Genomic DNA, 21,441 nt, shown 5'->3' with positions numbered 1-21,441 from the left:
GTCTGCATGATGACTGACACATCTTTGTTATGTTGCATGCCCGGTAAGTGTTGCATGCTGATACGGGGAGAAGGGGTAAGGTAGCCATGTTAGCTGCTGTGTTTGACTTGACTCCTGTGCAGTGACTCCTGACCTAGCTCCTGCAGTTACATCCCGTGGTGCCACCGTGACCCATCTCAATGAGATCCAGTCGGGCCTTTACCTATTCAGTCCATGCATGCATCCATGAGTTAGTTTATGAGTTGAATTTTGATATATATATGTGATATATGTATGTTACTTACTTTGTGTGATTATTTCATAATTATAAGTTTAGAGCAACACAAACTGCTGTGCAGTCTCCTCACAGTGTGGGTTTTCACCAGGTGCTTAATTTCAGTTCAATTTAATTTTGAACTCTTTGGGCCGCCGTACCATCCGGCTAGCAAGCTTCAGAATTCTGATACATTATGTCCACATAAAGTTAGAGAGACTGCTGAGAAGTATGACTCATCAGATCAGCGTTACAGACTGGAAATCTTGTCATCAAGAAATATGACTCTTGGCCAGCCAAAAAAAACCAAACCTCTCACTCACACAACTTCCATTTTAAGAGCACATAGTCAGACATCTTCAGAGCCATTAGCCACATTCTAGTGAAAGACTATGTGAGCAATAACAGGATGTAGCAAGTACTTTATTACATTTCCGATGTATTCGCAGAGGCCACTAAATTAGGTGCAGAGACTGAATAGGTGAAAGGCCTAAAGCCTATACACAGACAAATATCCAAAATGTCAGTGAGTGTGTGTTATAGAGCAGCTGCAGTATCTCCTTCAAGTGAATTACACGGTCAGACCATAACAAGGGCTCCATTTGTGGAGGTTATCCATTTGGTCATGGTTCACGGGGTTTGCAGCAAAGGGAGATACTGCACCTAACTAGAAAATATCCCTTTAAAACAACAACAACACGACAAACAACGAATTATTAAAAACCCTTTTTTCATATTTTGGCTTCCCTTCATCTCTGTCCCATTTTTGTGTCTTTTTTCCTGTCTCTCTTCTCCCCTTTCGCCCTCTCAGGGCTCTGGACCAGAGGATTTTAGCCACCTGCCACCAGAACAGAGGAGGAAGAAGCTGCAGGGCAAGCTGGATGAACTGAATAAGGACATTCAAAAAGAAATGGACCAGAGGTATCTTTTTTGATAAGGTGTCCAATGGTGTCCAATTGGTGTGTACCCCAATAATATGCAGCAAAGACTCAAAGGCTTGTGCTAACTCAAACAATGTGCTCTCCCAGGGACGCGCTAACTAAGATGAAAGATGTATACATAAAGAACCCTCAGATGGGAGACCCGGCCAGCGTAGACCCCCGGCTAACAGAAATAGGCCTGAACATCGAAAAGCTCCAGTCTGAAGTTCAGAAATTTGAGGTTGGTTTCGATGCCAGTCTGAGCTCTTCTTTCTGTGTGAGTGTTAGTGTTGGAAAAGCCATCGTATTTGGTTTATATAAGACAGTAAATAATGAGCAGTTCAAACGCAGCTGGGGTGGCTCCAAAGAAGTCTGCGGCTCATCCATATTAGGAGAAGATGTGATGCAGCTGGAGGGTCTGGCTACGTGTTCCAGCTCTGTCCAGGGGGAGAGGAGTCCCAGAACAGTGGCCTAGTTTAACCCTGTAAATAAATGGTAACACAAAGGAGTGTCAGGCAGAGGTGTTCCTCCTGGATCAGGCATAAAAAGATGCTTGAAATAAATTGCAAGTTGTCAAACGTCTGGAAAAAAGACGAGCTTCAGCCAAACACATACGTAATGACCGTGTGTGTGTTTTAGGGCTGGTTAGCAGAGGTGGAGGAAAGAATGCCATCCAAGAGCGATACACACCGAAGAAGTGGACTCTATGAGACCCAGAACAACACAACGGTGGGCAACAACTGTGCGCAGGACAGAGAGAGGTATGGTATACTCTGACAAAATGAGCAAATGTCAGAGCCCACAGCTGTTACACATATTGCTTGTTTGGAAGAAAACTATGAATGTTTTCATAGTATATTTACTGTGTGTGTGTTGGCCCTTGAGCAGCCCGGATGGCAGCTACACAGAAGAGCAGAATTCGGAGACTGAGGTCAAAGCCAACATCAACCCCAATCCCACGTCCACCACGCCAGAGTTTGACGATGAGTTCGACGATGAGGAGGTCCTGCCCACCATCGGCACCTGCAAAGCCTTGTACCCATTTGAAGGTAACTACGAGCAGAAATGTTGTAAACAGCTGAGGACTTCAACAGTTTCTGCTGCTGCTGGTGAGGTCCTGTTATCTCTGGAGTCAAGGACCTGACGTTTACGTCTGCAGGGTGGAGGAATCTGAATGAGGAGAGGAGGGGATGTGACCTTTCTGAGAACGTGTAGATACAAATATAGTAATTTCTGTGGTAGCTGGTAGCTTGTGATGATCTTTTTATATATTCTTTTTCATGACCTCAGTGTGGTGGAGGGTTGTGAGCAGCACTCCATTTTTTGTCTCATTTGAAGAAAGTTTAGAGGTAAAAGTATCTACTATCTGACTTATTTTAAGGATTTCTAGAGGCCCCGAGAGGCAAAGGCAAGTCGTATTTATGAAGGCCTTAGGATGTGAAATATTCAGAGTATTTTCTCCAGCCTTTTTGAAGGATTTTTGGAGGCTGATGGGGCAGTTATATTTTGTTTTGTCTTTCACTCCTCTTGCAGGTCATAACGAGGGCACTATCGCCGTGGCAGAGGGCGAGCTATTGTATGTTATAGAAGAAGACAAAGGAGATGGCTGGACACGAGTGCGCAGAAATGAGGACGAGGAAGGATACGTCCCCACATCCTACGTCGAGGTCTTTTTGGAAACAAATGCCAAAGGTGCTATGACATACATTTAACTCAGCAAGTATGTTTGTGCTACTGTGAGTCAGTCAAGTTTCCATTCACTGCTTTAGGAGTGGGGCAAGATTAAGGATTGTTACTGGTGGCTCAGATAAGAGACTAACCCGCCCCCACACAAACACGCAGACACACATACTTCCTGTCTCTCCCAGAGGGAAGGACCAATCAGATCTGTCCCATTGTGCCTCTTGACGGTTGGGCCAGTTGTGGCAGATAGTGTGAGTGCGAGCCACACACTGGTGTTGAGCGCTGATCAAAACGCCTGTTTAGGAAATGACACTGAATGCAACATGAGCCAAGCGGATGTCGCATACAAGAAGTGTGTGTAAAAGCTTCACTGCAGTGCCACCTAGTGGTTAGTCAAAATAAAACACAATCACAGTGATCACGTGTACAGGATATTTCAAACACACAGTACTTGATTTGTTTTTTAATATTTTCTGTTAAGATTTAAAATGTCAGGTTACTGTATTGACTCAGATTAACATGCTTTTGATTAAAAATCTCGGTGAAATGTTTAAGTCAGTACGGTAATGAGTGAATGTATGCACCATCTGAAGTGACAATGAACATCAAGTGAGAGCTGAATCACTGTGCTACTGTGTTTTGGTCACTTGTTGTAAGGAAAGCATGCTCCATGTGCAATCATGCAAATGTAATTTAAACCTGCTGTTAAAATGTGAATACGTATGAAAAGATATTTTTGTAGGCTAAACAGAAAAGTGAAAAGAAATGCCCCTCAGATATTGCATGCCATAGCAAACTCATAGTGCAGTTACAACATGAAAAAGTTGTGAAAGCATTTATTCTCCTCGGGTGGGGACAGTTTTCTAAAAATGATTGATTTTAGTAACTAATAGCCCCCTTAAATATGTGATTTCTTTTCTTTGATCCATTCGTTAATAGTGATAGTGTTGGGCTGTTCTGGTCACTTTGTTTTCCAGGCCAGTGGTAAAGGAATAAAGAGCTGAGAATTAGCTGTACTGAGCTTTATGGTGAGACTGGACCGAGATGTGGAGCTGGATTTGACTTTAAAGCTTTGTGGTGTCTTGCATGGGTCTCAGAGCAGCACCTGTGTGACCAGTGCGTTTTTACGCATGGCGTGTACGTCTTCCATGTCATTTCACTTCGCTGCTGCAGTCAGACATTCTGCGCTGCTTCTCAGCACTGACTCAGAAATCATCTGTTTCATAACTCATTGAGTAAGCATTTGTTAAACTGCCTTTTACGTGTTTTAATCAGCTGTGATGGCTCTTTAATGGCACAGCATGGGGTTCGTATTCACAGGATGTCATGTTAGCATTATCGCTACACATTTGGTGTGTCCTCCTGTAATCGTTTACTGAAACGTGTTTTCAGATGTGGTGCATGAGGCAGCGTTTGTGGGATTTTTGTCCATTTCATGACATGATTTCAGCATGTTGTGACAGAAAAGTGGCTGCTTTCTAACATGATTTTCAGATAGAAGAAAGTGGAAAAAACTGAAGGGCTCTTAGACAAACACATCTTTGGGTTAATGGAGGTTTTTCACATACCACAGTATAAATTTAAAGTAGTTTCATTAATGAAATGACTTCTCTTCCTCTCCATATCTGACTACTTGGGTTGCTGTCTTTTCCTTTTATGCAATCTAACTTTTCTTTTTGTCATTTGTTTTTGTTTTTGTTTTTGTTTGTTCGTATTTTTCCTTTTTTGAATTGCAGATTCCTAAAAGCTCGAGGCTGGCTGAGGAATGGCAGGGCAAGCAGCCTCGGAGAAAACCACCGTGTTCCTCACGCGCTCGCAGATTCAGAGAGAGAAAGTGAAAGATGACCTGACTCTTAAAGAGAGAGAGAGAGAGAGAGTGAGACGGCCAATTAGAAGGCATCTCACTTTTGCAAACCATTACAAAAAAAACTTTGCGGAGTGGCGTTAAGAGAAATCCATCTAAATTTTAGCACTCATAACCTTTTTCCATTCTTAACACCCATACAGCAGTCACAACCACAGTATACAATTTGCTTCTTTTGTTGTTTTTAGCTTCGCTTCTTAATGAAACTAACTTCGCTTGCAACGCGCGCGGTCATGAACGTGGCTGTCGGCTTCCTCGCTCTGAACGCCCCGCTTCCCCTCTTCGCCCCCACTGCACACACACACACACACACACACACACACACACAGCAGAGGGTGTGGTCAGAGACAGGACGGAGACCAGCAGGAGCCTACGGACAAAAGGCCACCTGTGAAACACCTTCATCCAGCAGTGTGCATGCTTGTGTGTGAGTCATGACTTCCTCACTCACTCTGACGATAAGGAGAATCACCCCGAGCTCATCTGCCTTCATCTGGGGCTTTAAAAACCTCATGCTCACCCCTCCCACTAAAACCAGCTCAGTACTTACAGGTTTTCACTCATCTTATCAGTGGAAGAGGCGAAGGTGCTATTCATCTCCCTGTATCTCATGTGCTTCTGACCGTGATTTTGTTTGAATGTGTGTCTTAGCTGGACGGTCTTGTGTGTTGTAATGTCATTTTGTTCCTTTGACAAACACCCCCCACACACACACACACCCACACACACACATATCCAGGACCAGCTGGAGCGGAAAGAGACTGGTGATGGGTCGTTCGGCCATCCTTCAGATTCTGGTCTTGTCACTGGTGTTTGTTCCTCTCTCTGACCACCACCCCCTACCCTCTCACCTCCACGGCCCCCCCCTCCTCAGGCGGCTCAGGCTTTTCCTTGGCTGCTTTGAGCCCCCCACTTGTTTTGTTGCAACAGCTCAGGGCGGAGGCCTCTCAGCGTTGTGGTGTGCTGCATGCTTGCCCTGTCTTCCTCTTAGCCCCCTCTGCTGGCAACCCGTTGGAGGTAGTGGGTCAGCTTACGCCCCCCCTGCCCCACCTCTTTGCCTCCAGCCTTTCTGTTCAGTTAACCCTCATTGCCTGGTTGTACTGTTTGAATTAACCTGAATGCTACTGTTTGGGTTCAGTGCCTGTGGTTCTTTATTTTTTAAATCTCTTTTCTTCTGTTGGTTTAGACAGCATGATTTCCTGTTTTTAACAGCGAGTGAGTCATCACCTCTTCCCACTGTTTCCCCAGTTTATTCTCAAAACTGTCAGTAAAGGACGATAGGGACCCGAAAACGTTGTTTTCTGAACGATCTTATGCATAGGTAGGTCATGGATGTCTTGTGCATTTGTTTTACTGTAAGTACACAGTACAGTATGTATGTAAAAATGTTAGTATTGTATGTTTTGATCAGAGTGTCTAACGCAAGTTGTTACTTTACAGTTCAAGCAACAGTTAACCCAAAAAATAAGACCCATGAAGATATGATTCACACCTTTTCTTTAGGATGGTCCACTTTAACTGTCTACTGTATATGGAAAATATACTGTGATCAACGTTTTGTGACTGATATGTGACCCTGAATCACCTGCTGTGGGCCTTAACTGGGTTCCTGACAGACAGAATAATGCTGATGGCTTGGTTGGTGTAAGGTTTAAGATGTGATTATCTCAGAAGTTTGGGGGCAAATTTGAGAGTTTTTATAATCAGAAAACTATCAGACAAGAGAAATTGTGTTCACTGATTGCCCCTCCCCCTGCTCAAAGGCACATAATGTACATGATTTTAACATTTTTGTTTTATATTTGATGATGTTGAGATTCAACTTTCTTTATTTTGCTTTTTTTGTTTGTTTGTTTTTTTTTTGAGCTCGAGATCTGTGTTGTAGCTTATTCTCTGCCTGAATTCACTGCAAATATGGGTAACAGTTACTTTGAATGAAGCCGTTCGTAAATATCCATCTGACGCAGCAAATAATGAATTATGAACACACTTACCATTTCCAGTCGGATGCTTTACGGATTGTAAAGCACCTTGAGGTAAATCCTGATTTGTGATTGTGGACTGTATATAAATAAAATTGACTTTACTCAACCATTTGGACTCTGAATGGGAGGAACGATCAATCTCTGCTTAATCAAGCTTAAAAGTGTTGTGTTTGCTTTTTACCACCCGTCGCTCAATAGCCAGTTCTTGTTTTAATCGTTTTCAGTGCTAAATAACAAGATAACGAGATACGTTGGAGGGCAGCAGTAGCACATATCTGCCAGACCACCACAAACTTTTAAGTCGATGCCCCAGAATAACCTGCCTGTACAGTGGAAATGGCACATCGGAATTAGAGAGAATATATATGAATATATAAATAAAGTTTTAAAAAGGAAAAAACATCTATTTTAACTATTGAGAGTCTTACCATTACTTTATCTGCTTTGCAAAGTAAGACTTGTTTTCCTTTGTAAGGTCTACCAAATGGTGTGTTTTGCACTTTTTCGTTTGTGTTCCATTTGGTAGCCCACGCTTGTGTTTTGGAGCACTGAATACTTTGTATTGTGTTTACTGTGCCAATTAAATATGCCTGGAAAGTTGATGATCAGTTGTTGTGTCTTTTTTTTCTCCTCCTCTCGGGAATTTACGCGGCAATCAAGAGCCACTGAAGGCATAATAATCTACAGTTATTAATTCTGTGTCCGTGAGGACAGACTTTAGATGTTTGCAGACTGAGTCTGAACGTGAAGATTAATGATTTAATTAAATGAGGATTACTCCCAACAAAAATAGCACAAATGTCCTGACTCTTGAGTTCTGGTAAAAAAAAAAAAAAAAAATTAGTTCATCTTTTAATTAATTTTAATGAATATGTTACTTGTCAGTCAAAAGTCCATTAAAAATAAAACACAGAAAAGCAGCAAATCTTCACATTTGAGAATATTGAGCCTCAAGGTATTCGCCATTTCTCCATGATTTTAAAAACTAATAATTGAAAATTGTTTCCTATTTTCACTTGAACACTTCGCATCATTAAGAGTCCACATAAACTGTACAGAGCAGCGATGTAGTCCAGAGGAGAGACATTCGGGTTTTATCTCACTGTATCGGTTGTATCTTACAGATAAACAGCCTTGACGAGTTAACCTGGCTGTACTGAGCAGCTGAGGCAGGAGAGGATCAGTGCAGGATGATGCAGTTCCTCCTGTTGTCCATCAGATGGTGATCATGTTCCACCACAAGTTCCCACTCAGTCCTTTTCTTTGTATTTCCTATTCATTACACTGTTTAAAAACCACCAGAGGGTTGAGTCATGTAAACTGCATGCTCAAGAAAAGGCTGTTACCTCTCTGTTTGGACCCTGCATGCTGTTATTGTTGTCTTGGACTCAATATGCATTCACATTGTGATTATTCTTACATACTGTTTTGCTGTGGTTAGACTGCATTTGACCATCAGAAAGCACAGCGGCCACATGTATCGATCTGGCCCACAGACAGATCTGGAGTGCCAATTGATCGTGGCCCACTGAGCTGCAGCTGTGATCAGTCCCAGTTGCCCCACAGAAGTATGCAGGCACATGCTGTGTAGCAGATGCAGCGCTCAACTCCTCCAGCACGCTTTCACACAGCCTAATTGGCCTTTGTTCCCTGGGACTCAACGAGCTGTGCTGTGCTGTGGCTCAAAATGGCTAAAGAAAATGAATTGCTTCAGTGAATCCTGTGGGGTGAATGAGTTTCCCCTTTCCAACATGATTCAGAGCCATTTTCCTTTTGCTTTCTTAACAGGCTTGTTTGGCAAAGACAGTCTACTGATTAGTCTGGATTATTAGCACGAGTGAGTCTTGAGGGGCAAATGTTCATCCTGCTGCTAAAAACAGGAATGAATATGTAAGCTGTAAGATTACTGTTTGCAAGACGTGCGCACACGTGTGTCATGGAATGCATTTAAGTTTTAACTTAAGCTCCTACACTTCGATCAGTTTGCTGTCTGCTTCAAGTCGCTCTAAAAGAGGACACCCCTTACAATGTCACTGTGAGGACTGATTAAAGCTGCCTCAGACTGATCTTCCATCTGTCTTTAGGCCAAAATAAGAACAATTTCTGCAGACTTATGAAAACAGGATCATTCAGATGCTGATTAATCATTCACACCTTAGTAGATCTTTTAAGTTTTATTGGACTTGTAGAGACATGTTCAAGATTATTTTAATTAAAAATAATTTGTAACCCGAGGCAGGTATAAACCCAACTTTTGATCTTTAGCATTTAGTTCTGAGATTGTGGCTTCTCATTGATAAAAATAGCTTTAGTGTCTGCTCAGGTTTTTAACTGTGTGCAACAGGCTGCTTATAACAGAGAAGCCGGCACACACCTGTTGTTTACTTGCCTCAGTGGGACAGGATGAGGCCAAAGACTTCAGGTAAAGTGAAGATGAAGGTGGTGTTGTAGGGTCTGTTGAGTCTGAACAACCTGCACACGCTGAGAGGAAGGAATACACTTAACTCCATCTGAGACATCGCTTTCCACCTACGGTCCAGTACAGAGTGCATAAGGAGTTCGAGCCATCGCTCAGCACAATCGTCATGTTCAAAAAGAAAAATATGAGAAACATCCCTGAGAAGGAGAAAGGATGGAGACAGTTTCAGATTGGACTGGATGTTCCATTAAGAGCAGTGTCAGTCTGTCTGCTGATCTGAGTGCTCTGGTTACGATTGAAGCACTCAGCGTTTATTGGATGGATTGCTGTGAAATGTTGTACAGACAGTCATGGCGACTAGATGATGAATTCACATTAATATTACTAGATGGATAAGTGTAAAATGTTCTATAGACATTCACGGTTCTGTGATGATATTGGAGGCATTACCATAAAATGTGTCCCTCAGGATGAATAGAAATCCTGATTCTGTAACATTTCATCCATCATCAGGTCTGCCTACGAGGACAGCCTCAGAGAGCAGAGCAGATTGTGGCTTGTCATGTTTGTAAAGTTACTGCCAGATGCTGCAAAGTCTTGTCAAACGTGATGAAGTTCAACACGAATATGCTGGACTTGGTTTCATCTATGATTGAATAAGGTTTGAACATTTTTGCTTCTCGTTATAAGACAGGAAGAACTGAACATTTCGGCTTTTTTGCGGCCTACAGCGTTGAGTGGCAGATGCCAGATGTGTGGACTGAGGCTACATGACTTGGACTTGAGTCTGACTCAAACCATTCCTTCACAAAATGTACAGACTCGAGTCACTCAGACTTTGTCCTGATGCTTTGAAGAATTTAAGCTCCTTCTTTAGCCCAAAGTGGAAGGATTTTGACGGGACCAGCAGCATATTCAGACTGTCAGTAACCAACTGCTCCTAAAAACAGAAGGAAATTTTTAGCCTCAAAGGTTGAATTTGAACCTGCTTCACTTCAGCTCTTTAAATGATCCTCAAAAAATGAATCCGCACACTCTTATGCAAACAGTCAGAAGTAAACACTTCACGCTGCTGTCACTGTTCGCCTTTTCTGCAAATCAAACAACTTGGGGCATAAACTCAGCGCCTTGTTTTAAGGTAGTAAAAGGATTTCTGGCTGGTAACCACGGTGTGTTTTACCTGCTGCTTTCAGTCTGTTCCATGACTGCTATGTTCCTGTCTGGCCTGGTGTGAGAGCAGGAGGCCTGATGGAGAAAGCACACCTCTGGAGATCAGCCCAGTCTGGTCCGTCATTAAGGGCCAGTGGGGGCTGGCGTCTGTCTGTGAAACACATCAAGGCCGTCACCTCATGCCCTGCATGTGTGCCTGTGTGTAATGGTGGAACAGCAGTATGGTGTGTATACAACTTGTTTTTCTGCTTTTGTTTCTGGACTGAATTTAAGATTGAGCTTCACAGCGTCCCTAAATTCACCCTAAATTTTTAAAAGTCTGTTATAAGCATTTTCTACCACAAGTTATTTCAGCTTGGAGTTGTAACTATATTAACTAAACCTTATTACTAATGATGAATAATAAGATTCCAAACTATTTGTGTCCTTTGAGCAGTGTTAGCTAGAAGACCCTGAGGGCCTTGTGGACCCCCTTTCCAGTTCTTCTAGTTCTTCTGTTACAGCATAGATACCGTGCAGAATGAGAGCTGTTGTTATAGACCTTTTTTCTTTTCTTTTTTTTTTATTGACGGCAATGTCAGATCACGCCTGGAATGACTAAACATCTTTCTGAGATGAAAACCGAGCAACACTGAGCTGATCTTCACTGGAAGATCTTTGACCTTGGAGTGTATTTTCAGAGCCAAGATATGTTGAATCCATTCAAGTTTGAGAACTGTGGGAAAGGAAGACGCAAACCACCAGTCAACTCAGCAGGCCATCCTTTAATACAGAAACAAACACAATGGCATCCATGATGATGTTTCCTAAAACCAGAATAACAAAGACCGTCCCTGAAAACGCAGAAAAGAAAAGTGATCAGAGTGAAACTGGTTCCTCCATCTGGAATAGATATGCACTCAGAGTTCGGAGCTGAACTGAGACAAATACTTGGACTGAGGCTTCGGTTTTCTATAACATTCTGGACATTATGGTCCCAGCTGACAACTCAGCACTAAACAATCTACTCACAACAACATCAACTTCGTGGCCTTGTTGGGCCGCCATCAGGCAGCAAGTCCTCAATATCGTCAACAGGCACTAAAAAAGCTTAAAGATAACAGAGAGAAAGGGGAAAATAAGCTATAGGTTGTTTTGAACACCCTCTTGATGTGATTCACGGCACGTATCCATTTCGGCAGTCCTAACGGTCTCGGAGCTGTAACAGCAGGGAGTGAAAGCACCAGAGATGTGTGCTATATGTTTGCACTGAGCCTGGTGGTTGTGTCAGCAGATACTTTTCACTTTCCCCACAGCAAGCCCGGCTGCTGCTCGCCACCCATCCCTTCTCTTTAATTAGCTGCTGCTAATTAGAGACAAGGACATACAACGGTGGGTCAGAGACCATAAAACACTTCACAATCTACCAGAAAATCTTGCTCCGTGTGCCTTCAAACTCTCACTTTCCTTTTCTTTTTTTTTTCTTTGTTCTCCCGAGACATCAGCAAAATCACATTTATTCTTTGGCACAATAGTGGAAAATATGCTGCCGTAAGAGGGCAAAACTTGAGCTTGGAAGAAGCTCCCTAACAGTGGCAAACTCAGCATAACTGCATTTGTGTTCAATAGTTCTTTGAATAATCTGAAGCCACACTTTGTTCTTTGAGAGAAATAGAAAGTTTCACATTAATTGAAGGAAACGTAAGGAGACCAAGACCACGATACTCTGATTTTCAGGTTTTGGTGGGTTTCAGAAGCGCTTATTTTCTAGGATGAGTAAGCTGATGATCTCCATATTTCCACCAGTAGCTCACTGGATGTTTCAATCCTCTCTTTGTGTGGTTTTGGTATTTGTGCACTTTGGAGTTTCTGTGAGAAAGAAGGTGACAGTAAGCTAGCTGTCACATTTAAAGAACCTCCTATAGCTTGTAAAATAAATTAGAAAAGAAAGAAAGAAAAAGGAAAATCAAAGAAAATGAAATTCCTCCGCTGACCTCTCCACCTTGAGTTGTAATTTGCCCTGAGCCACGAATCCGAGTGACATTTTTACCAGACGGTGTTCTCTCCGTGTCATCGTGCTCTTTTAGATCCCACAATAAATCACACACAGACACACACACACATACACCACTATGGAAAATGACATTTGGAAACAGACGTTTGAGCGTATTCGCGTGAACACCACAGCGCGTGAGTGTCAGGAATGCCTTCACCGCAGGACAAAGGAACGTCTGTTGCTCCAGCCGCTCTTTGTGATCTTTGGACAATTTCTTAAGGGCTTTTTCTACCCTGTGTGACTGCAGCTGCGGCAAAAGTCCGCACCATTTGACCACCTCTGATTCCCAGCAGCTGTACCACGGAGAAACCAATCTCACAACCAGAGATGGTCCGACCGCCCTCATGTGGAGCCAACAGTGCAAAGATCCTCCCCAGCACTTTGAGACTAAGGACATGGGCCATACAGACAAACCCCTCATGGACATAATGATATGTCACTGCCAATTTAAACATTCAGTTAACTTGTTTCTGACGTTACTTTTGCTTGACCTTGTTCCAGTTACATCCTCCCCGAGAAAACAGACCTCTTGGGTGGACAATGTCCCATATTCAAGAGAACGATGGGAAATTATGTCGTTTTAACGAAACACCAGAGGAGTCAACATGACCCAATAGGGGCTTTTAGAGCTGACTCACGATTCCAGTTATGAATCACACACTGAAGCTGAATACTGGTCCAGCTTCTAAGGAAGTCTCTGTCCACTGCTGAGAGATGGCCTCCACCCTGGATGACCCAAAAACACGATTTAATTAAGAGGTCCTGTCACCAATGAAATCCCAGAGTGCCTGTGGGACAGCAGATCTCATTTCTTCTCCAGTTAATTCATGAGATGACTCTTGCTGCAGGGTTTGTCTTATTTCTGAACTGATTACCAATCACAAAATGGATTCCCTGGGCTCTGCTAATGAAAATCTGGCCGAAAGCAAAGTCAGTACATGCATTTAAATGAGGGATTACTTCGTTTTTTATTACTCTCTGTCCTTTGAGAGTTGAAGAGAGGAAAGCGTGGACATATGATTTAGAATGTGTCTGAATGAATCCCTCTATCTAGCACACCCTTCCTCACTCTGTCACCAGTCTTCAAGCACTCCCTGTAAATGGCCACAACGCCACATTTAACAAGACGCGACTGTTTGACTTGAAGTTGAAAAGCTGTTGGAAACATCTAGCCTGCAATTTCCAGCTTTTGTTGTACAAATCATGCACCAATAAAATCGTAAAAGGAAATTATGTACATGGGGAACCCTCTTGTATAGAAGTGCAGATAAGTACTCCCATCATTACTGTATATTCTCTTGGATGAAAGGTCCAAGGTTCTCAGTACTAGTCGGTTAGTCACACAGAAAGTTTAACAAAAGAAGCCAAAGTTCTTCAAAATGTAGTCCAAACCCAAGCATTTGTACAACAACTGATAAACTAATCAGTAAATACTGAATGTAGAAATCAATTAAATTTAACCAACTTTTGTCTAGGATATTAGGATGTGATTCCCAATACCAAAGGCACATTTCTGTTGATACCCAGAAAGTACTGAGGTACCCAGTCCTAGTTAAAGCTAAATAATATTGCCACATTTTACGAGAGCTCACCTTCTGCCCCATACACTCATGCACAGACTTGAAGAAATGTTTGTTCCATTGTCTCTTTCTCGTAGCTTGGCCTGCTGCCCATCTCTGCTGTGTAAAACCACACTGTATCACAGTTGCACTTTACTCTCTGAAACGTTTGTCTGGGCCGGTGATTCCCGATCCTCTTGAGTCAGATGCTGGTGTTTGGGTGGCCGCTGGGGACGAGGGACCGGCCAACGTGAATGTTAAAGTTTTCTGAAAGTCTTAGGAGGAGATGTATGTGTGAGTTTGAGACTGAAATGTTTTAAGCTACAGCAAGCCTGTGGACACACACCCCCACACACACATATACAAATATTGCCTATATAAACTTAACTTCCCACAGTTCACCAGGATGACTCTTGATTCTTATCAAACTGTCCATCTTTGCATTTGTTATCACTTTATTTTCCTTTCAGGAGTTTCTTGCAAGGTTTTCTCTCTGGTTTTGTTTACAGTAGCTGTATGGCCCTTTTTGGTTCTTAGATGTTTAAATTCTTCATATGCTTCTAATAGTCTGTCTTCACCACTGCTGTTTGCCACGGTGGATCGATTGGATCTATGTTCAAACTCTTGCACACATGCACTAATCTTAACTACTTTAACCTGTCTCGGGTTAGTCTGATTGCTTAGCCTTGAATTGACCTTTATGGAACCACTTTAGCCTTGACTGATTTGTTAGGTTCATTAAAGTTGGGTGTAAGATTTAACCCCCTCTTTTCTTCGCATGCTTTATGGAACAGGCCTCAGGAGGAAGAAGAAGAAGAAGAAGAAGAAGAAGAAGAAGAAGAAGAAGAAGAAGAAGAAGAAGAAGAAGAAGAAGAAGAAGAAACAATGCCCCTTGTGACGTATCCCAGCCGTCTACCTATGGTAAAAGCTATTCCCACATTCGTGAATGTTGCCATTGTAATGATAATTGCAGTGTGTGGTGACTGTGCTTCAAGCTGAAATTCAACAACATTGTAACTGAAAAGACTGCAAAGTAAATGTTTTTTTTTTATTTCATTGAATATTCCATCAAGTCTTGGCTTATTGGAAAAGTTAATATGTGAACTATTGCTATTGGCCCACGTCTTGAAGCTGTTGGACCAAAGTGGCTGGTTTCTTACTTTACAATTTTATTTTCTTCCCTCTAAAAATACAGGCAAGTGTTATTAAAAGGAGCAAGACTGGCTATTTGAGAATGTTTGGATGGATTTCAAATGGCCTCTCAATAATCTGTCATTAATATGACGCTTGTTGTGGTTGTGTTTGCTTAAAGAAAACACGGCGAAGGTTCCCCAGTGGCTCTCCAGCTCGTGGCTGATGCAGTTGCAAGTGTAGTTGTGATCCTCCCAGCCTGTGAGTCTCTGAGGGTCAAACTTCAAAGACAGATTCTGGCCAGTGTTTCAATTCACTATCACAGGAAACCAAAGCCAGGTGTTGAATTCTCCCTTTCTCTCCATCCCCGAAACTGTGGACAATAAAGCAGCCGAATCCCTCATGTCAGAGGGATTCAAAGATTACGTCTTAAATCAATTGAATACCAAAACATCATTTGAGTATGAGAATAACAGAGTACCTAAAGGTGCCACACAGATCAGGGCTGATTAGCCTCAGCTGGGAGATCCGTCACACTGCCTTTGTAGTGAAACCACTCAGCAGAGAAAAAACAGCAAGGGGATTTGGATTTAGATGGCATAAAGCTGAGATTTGTTCTTATTTAATCACAGCAGAGAATCAAAAGTAATTGTCTGTGAGCTGGTTAAATCATTTGCTTTGAGTTTTGTGTCCTCACAAGATCTTTTTATGGAGGAAGAGGAGAGTCTCAGAGACCGTTTGGTGTGTGGGTGGGCTGGGGACCTAAGCTTTACAGCTAAAGCAAAGTAATCTGATTAAAGTCAGCGATTAGCTGTTAAATTCATCTTCTCAGCTCTTTTAAACACATTGGGCTGATACAGAAAAGAGTCATGTGCCAGTGCTACATTGCCTTGTGCACAATGTGGGCAGAAAGCTACTCAGAATTTCATTTTCCTCAGATATTTGAAGGCGGGTACACTCAAGAGGTGTGGAGTGAGAGGCACAGGTGGAACTAATGACATTCATGATTCCTTTGTCCTGGAAATGAACACCTAGACATTACACCTGTGGCTTTATGTGACCATAAAAGGGCTGTTCACTTGATTCTTCCAATTCCATAAATGCAGATGAAACTGTGACTTTAGAAAGACACAGATAATTAAACTTGACAAAGAGAAGGCACATGCTATTCCACATATTTTGGTTATTTTTTGGTTTTCAAGTGTGTTCCTGGAGCTGTCTCACCAGCGCCAATTTGTTTTTAATGTTTTGCAGCTGTGAGTAGGTCCTTCAGCTGCATGTGTATAGCAATGCGGGACACACACTCAGATCTGCCATAGCTGTGTTTTTGTCCACTCGTGGGCAGCAGACTCAAGCTAACACAACACTGACTTACAAAACAGTTGTCTACTTGCAGATATGGAGTAACATTAGCATTCACGTGAATTTATGTCCACCCGATGAAAGTCAAATATTCACTATTTTTTTAAACCTCTGGAGACATGTCTGATCGTCAGAAATTCAACAATGAAATTACAGGTACCAAAAATACAAAGGTACTGCAATGTAAATGAGAACGAAAGTTGATTAAAATTGAGTTACTCATAAAGATTAAGTGAAATGAACATATCTTTAAAAAGAAATGAAGAAATTAGTTTGGTAGCAAGTTCTGAAAGTATTTAAATAGTGGACTTGTTGAACAAATTTCTTATACCAAGAATGTTCCTTTCCTTGCACAGTCTTTGCTCTGATACTCAGTTTAGTTATCACACAGGACCTGAAGTCTTGTTTTATTTATTTGCTGGAGATATTGTGAGAGTGTGATGGGATGTAGGTGTGTTTCCTCCATCCATCTGGTGTCTGTGGCCCAGATTCTGGTCCAGCTGGGGTGTGTTATAGGGACAGCTCATGTAATCCCTCACTAGTCATCTCCCTTTTCATGATCCCCTAGAGATCTCAGACAGGCCTCACGCTGAGTTTATATGGCCTGTTTTTTATTTTTTTGGTTTGTTTTTTGGCTTTTTTTTATCTGGCAATTTATTTACTCTGCAGTTGTCTGGCAACCACCACAATACTCACCAGCTCCTCCTCTTTTACTCTCTGTGTCGCCGGTAGTTATGCCGCTTTTGAACAAATCTGCTCAGGACTTTTCAGGTTTGGGATGTTCAGGTGCCGTTGGTAGTGACTCGGGGTGATGTGCACAAACATACACATGTAGACGCTTTTCCAGGCACTGTAGGGTCAGATTGTGGATTTCCGTGGTGGGAGTTCAGTGACAAACAGGCTGTGACTCAGAAAAGCCTCCCTACTCGGCTAATCAGGGGGAGATAGCTTTGCTTTTAGCTCTGTCAACTCACAATGTTGTCTGGAAACTTATCAACGCTTCACTCTTCCGCTTTGTGTGCTCTGCAATGAATGTTTTTTGAAGAGAAAGAGAAGGATCAGAGTCCACTGCCTCCGGTCTGCCATGACATCATCCCTGCACACATCTGGAACTGCTAGAGCGAGCGTGTGTGTGTGTGTGTGTGTGTGTGTGTGAAGGGGGGAGCTGCAGAAGAATAGGGGGCTGGTGACACATCAGCAGTATGGAGAAAAATGGGAAAGAGAGGAAAAAAAGGAGAGGGGGCAGACTTATCTGAAGAACATAGACAAAGATTAGATGCATAACCAATTAGAGTAAACACATTATTTTCTATTTTCTAACAAATCTGAAGCCTTTGCCAGTGCACAGTTCAACTCCAAGCCAAACACTGGTTCATGGTTTTATGGGGAAAAAACAGCACATGATGTTCTTCTTCCTCAAGGAAACACTTCGGGGAGTTCTACATGTTTTAATTTGTTTTCAAGCTGATGCAGTGTTTTTAAGATTCACGCTCAAGTTTCCTGTGACCACAGAGGGATGCTGCCAGATTCATTCATCTTGTATTTATGCTGTTGTTTGTGGAAGGTGAAGCATGCTTGTTGTCTGTTTACATGTTTTTGTTCAGGAATCCAGTGATGGGTTCAAAGGAGTAAAAGGAGATTTGGCGTCGTCATGATTTTGTTTCTTATTCTCACCACTAGGGGGGGACACTTAACTTATTGTGTATTCCAGTGTGTGATCTGAAATCATGTAAGCGATTGCCTGTCAGATCATGAGAACTGGATCCTTTTATGACTCTTATAAAACAGCTAAGGGAGAGAAAGATAATCGTGATCCGACTTGCTGATTTATGTTATTCTCGTCTCTGCTGTATTTAATTGGAGTACGTCAATTGAATCATGCAAATCTGTTACATAAAGGCAAATAAAAAGGGGGCCCTTTATAGGTGCAGAATATGCATAGTTAAACAATATCTCAACTTGCACTTCACTTTCATGCAGAACTGTACGTGAAAGAAGAGGAGAGAGAAATCGATGGTTGAATGGGATGTGGAGAAAGCTGTTAGCCAGATGTTTGGTCCAATACTGCAACATGCTCTGGCAAACAAGACCTGAGCAAACAAAATCCAAACCTAACCTCTCATTTACAAGACTGTCCCTTGATGTAAATCAGTGAAACTATGCTTCATTTTCACGGCTTGACATGGTAGTAGGAGAGAGAGAGTTTACAGTAGGGAGGAAAGTTAAGTTGATGTGAGAAGCTGAAAGTTGTAGGAGGAAATCCAAATGTATGACGCAAGAGACCACGAAATGGAAGGTCAGAAAAGGAGAGGAGAAAGAGAAAGGGTGGGTGGGTGGGTGGGTGGGGGGGGCGGCATGTTGGATGTACTGAGGTCTCCATAGCCCACGTGTACTGTAAGTTCAGGATGTGATTTATCTCTGAAAGTGAGCGCAGCATGACCCACTAAACCAACCACGAGAGCCTGTGATGCTGTTGTCTCCAGCAGGGCCCGTGGAGCACAGTGGACCACAGCAGAGTGTTGCTCTCCAGAATCCTGATCCTGAACTCTGCTGAGTTGGGATGCATTGCCAGCAGAGGCACAGACTTTGCCATGCCACATAACAAGTCTGTCTATCTGTCACTTTCTCGTGCTCCCTCCTCCTCCTCCTCCTCTTCTCTCCTCCTCTTCTTCTTCTTCTTTCTCCTCCTCCTTCCTGTCTTGTTCACTGCTTGACTGATGATGACGAAAAGCTTGTCTACAAAGTTCCTGTGAAGCAGCAGAGGTGCACCCTACTTTTTTCCATTACTGCTATCTGCCCCACATGGTCATGAGTCTCTCCTGTGGCAGGGAAAAGTGTAGGAAAGAGGCTGACGATGAGGGGTGGGGGTCCAAGGGTTGTGGTGAGTTAGCCAACTCCCACCCCCTGCCAACAGCAGAACAAGGACTGCACCCCCATGGGGTTCTCCTTCCTTCAGTCTGGAAAAGTGGAAAAAGGTCTGACTCACAGGGTGATAAATTCTTTTCCTATGTTGAAGGATTCCCCAGGGAAACCATGACTAGCTTGAGTTACCACAAGTTGCAAGATTTGATGAGTTAAAGTAAACAAAAACTGGCTTTATAATGTAATGACTAAATAACCAGCAAATCTCGGATAATAATATCTTTGCTTAAGAAGTTTTAAGCATGATTCCATTTTGTAGTCTTAGTGCCCGAAGAACATTGTTGGATTTGGCACTGAAACATGTGGAATCCTGCTCTTTTTTTCTGTATCTGCCGTTTGAAATTTTAAGACTGTGTCTCATATTTTCCATGTTATTGGATTTCGCTCATGTTGATTTATTACTCTTTGGTCTGTGTTCGGCTTTAAAACACTTGTGTCAGAACTTGGCTTCTGTAGATGCTTTACACAGTTGTGTCATGCTAAACTTGAAAAAGGTTCTTCGTGTTGCTTGGCTTAAAATTTCACTTGGAGGCATGCAAATTCTTGATGGCAACTAACTAGCGTTTACAGCCACACGTCACATAATTTACGCAAAGCACATGAGTTTCTTTTTGTAATTGCCCCTTTTTTTGTAGTAATTCAACAAATAATATCTTGAACATGACAGTGCTCTGTCCATCCAAAAAAGAAACAAGTCCAATGGCGAGCTAGTTATACACACAGCTGTGAGTTTATAAATCATCTCTGAGAATATCAGCAAAAGCAGTGGAACAAAATAATTCCCAGATGCAGTCTTAAGTTGCCTTAATCTGTTCTCAAAACATCATGGTAATGAAGACCAACAAGCTGTTTTCAATCAAACAACACAGTCCTCATTTTGCCTCCGCCTCTCAGTTATTTCCTGCTATTTTCCACTCCTCCATTCATATGGGGGGGATTGTGAGTTGTAAAAACAGCATTTTGTGGTTGATCGAGGGAGAAAATGTGCAGAGACTGTCTGGTTTTTAAGGTTGAGTAATGCTCAGAGAAGGTGGGGGGTCTGCTAAGATTCATGAGGTGACGCAACCAGGTTTGGCAGAAGAGACTCAAGGTGTGAAGGTCCGTCACTGCTGCTTGGACCAATGACAGAACCGCTGAATCATGGAGGAGGATTTCTGAAATCAGTGTAGTTGGATTTTTTATTGTCTCTGTCAATGGATCTCCAGGCCCTTGTCTGCAACGATTTTCTCATTATGATAATAAGAAAAATCTGATTTTTTGTGCATCCTAGCTTGCCAAAGTTCTGATTAAATAACAGAGGTTATGTTACGTATCCAGTTACCTCTTTATCACCTTTACACAATTTTCAAATTTTAAATCTGGCTAGAAATGATGCTTGGCTTCAAAGGACCTCATAGAAGGGAAAAAAATCTTTGTATCGCCATTAATGAACAGTAACCACGTTAAAGTACATTAGCAGAACATGGGCAGTAAAAAGCTAAAATCAAGCTAGTGGGTTGACTGACTCAGAGTCTTCCTGAAATAGCTGCTTTTTTTTCCCACAGGGATAATTAAACGTTCCCTTTAATCATCTAATTCGTCTAATTCTGCTGTCCTAAAGAAGCACAAGTTTCTTGTTCTCCTAACTTTGCCATTTTCTAAGAGAAGCTCCTACAGATTGAGGCAATATGAAGAGTCAGAGACCACAAACTGCAGGAACTACACAGTCACGATACCACCGTTTTTCAGTCCTGGTATTCCAAGCCCAGACCAGTGGACTCATGGTTTTCATTACAAGCATCACCAGGGACTGATTTAGATTTATATATATATAAGGGTAGAAAAAGCAACACTTTCAATAACAAGAGCTGCGTACCAGGATTGTAATTATGATCTGCTGTCATTCCATGGGGGTGGCTGACCCTATGGAAAAAATCTGAAAATTTCTTGCCAGAAGTAGAATTGATCTTGGACTTTGGCAAGAATAAAATCCATTTAAAAAACTAAAACCACTGTGGATAAGACAATTTCGAGTTCTGGATGGCATTCTTCTTATACCAGATCAATTTATAAAAGCAATTTCTTCCTGTCTGAGAAAAAAAAAACCCTGTACAACCACAAAAATAATCAATTACTCCCTTTTGTTTCCATTTGAACTT

General features: G+C 42.2%; 1 protein-coding gene across 19 annotated transcripts in view; it reads left to right on the top strand.

Annotated features, from left to right (window-relative positions):
* The window catches only part of LOC124052144 (formin-binding protein 1), a 56,053-nt gene extending 48,748 nt beyond the window's left edge, over positions 1-7,305 (top strand). For 11 of the 19 annotated variants that reach the window (XM_046376090.1, XM_046376091.1, XM_046376085.1 and 8 more), the window contains 5 exons: positions 1,065-1,174; positions 1,282-1,414; positions 1,813-1,934; positions 2,050-2,222; positions 2,707-3,613. In XM_046376090.1, the coding sequence (XP_046232046.1) occupies positions 1,065-1,174; positions 1,282-1,414; positions 1,813-1,934; positions 2,050-2,222; positions 2,707-2,885 (717 nt within the window). In that variant the 3' untranslated portion in view covers positions 2,886-3,613. Of the gene's footprint in view, positions 1-1,064; positions 1,175-1,281; positions 1,415-1,812; positions 1,935-2,049; positions 2,223-2,706; positions 3,614-4,592 lie in introns of those variants that run through there. The other 8 variants (XM_046376094.1, XM_046376092.1, XM_046376087.1 and 5 more) reach the window with 2 other exon arrangements.
* Positions 7,306-21,441: the final 14,136 nt, after the last annotated feature.

This window comes from Scatophagus argus, chromosome 20, assembly GCF_020382885.2.
Source record: "Scatophagus argus isolate fScaArg1 chromosome 20, fScaArg1.pri, whole genome shotgun sequence".
Classification (NCBI taxonomy): domain Eukaryota; kingdom Metazoa; phylum Chordata; class Actinopteri; family Scatophagidae; genus Scatophagus; species Scatophagus argus.
Note: the sequence above shows the minus strand (reverse complement) of the source record. Positions and strands in the feature narration are given on the sequence as shown.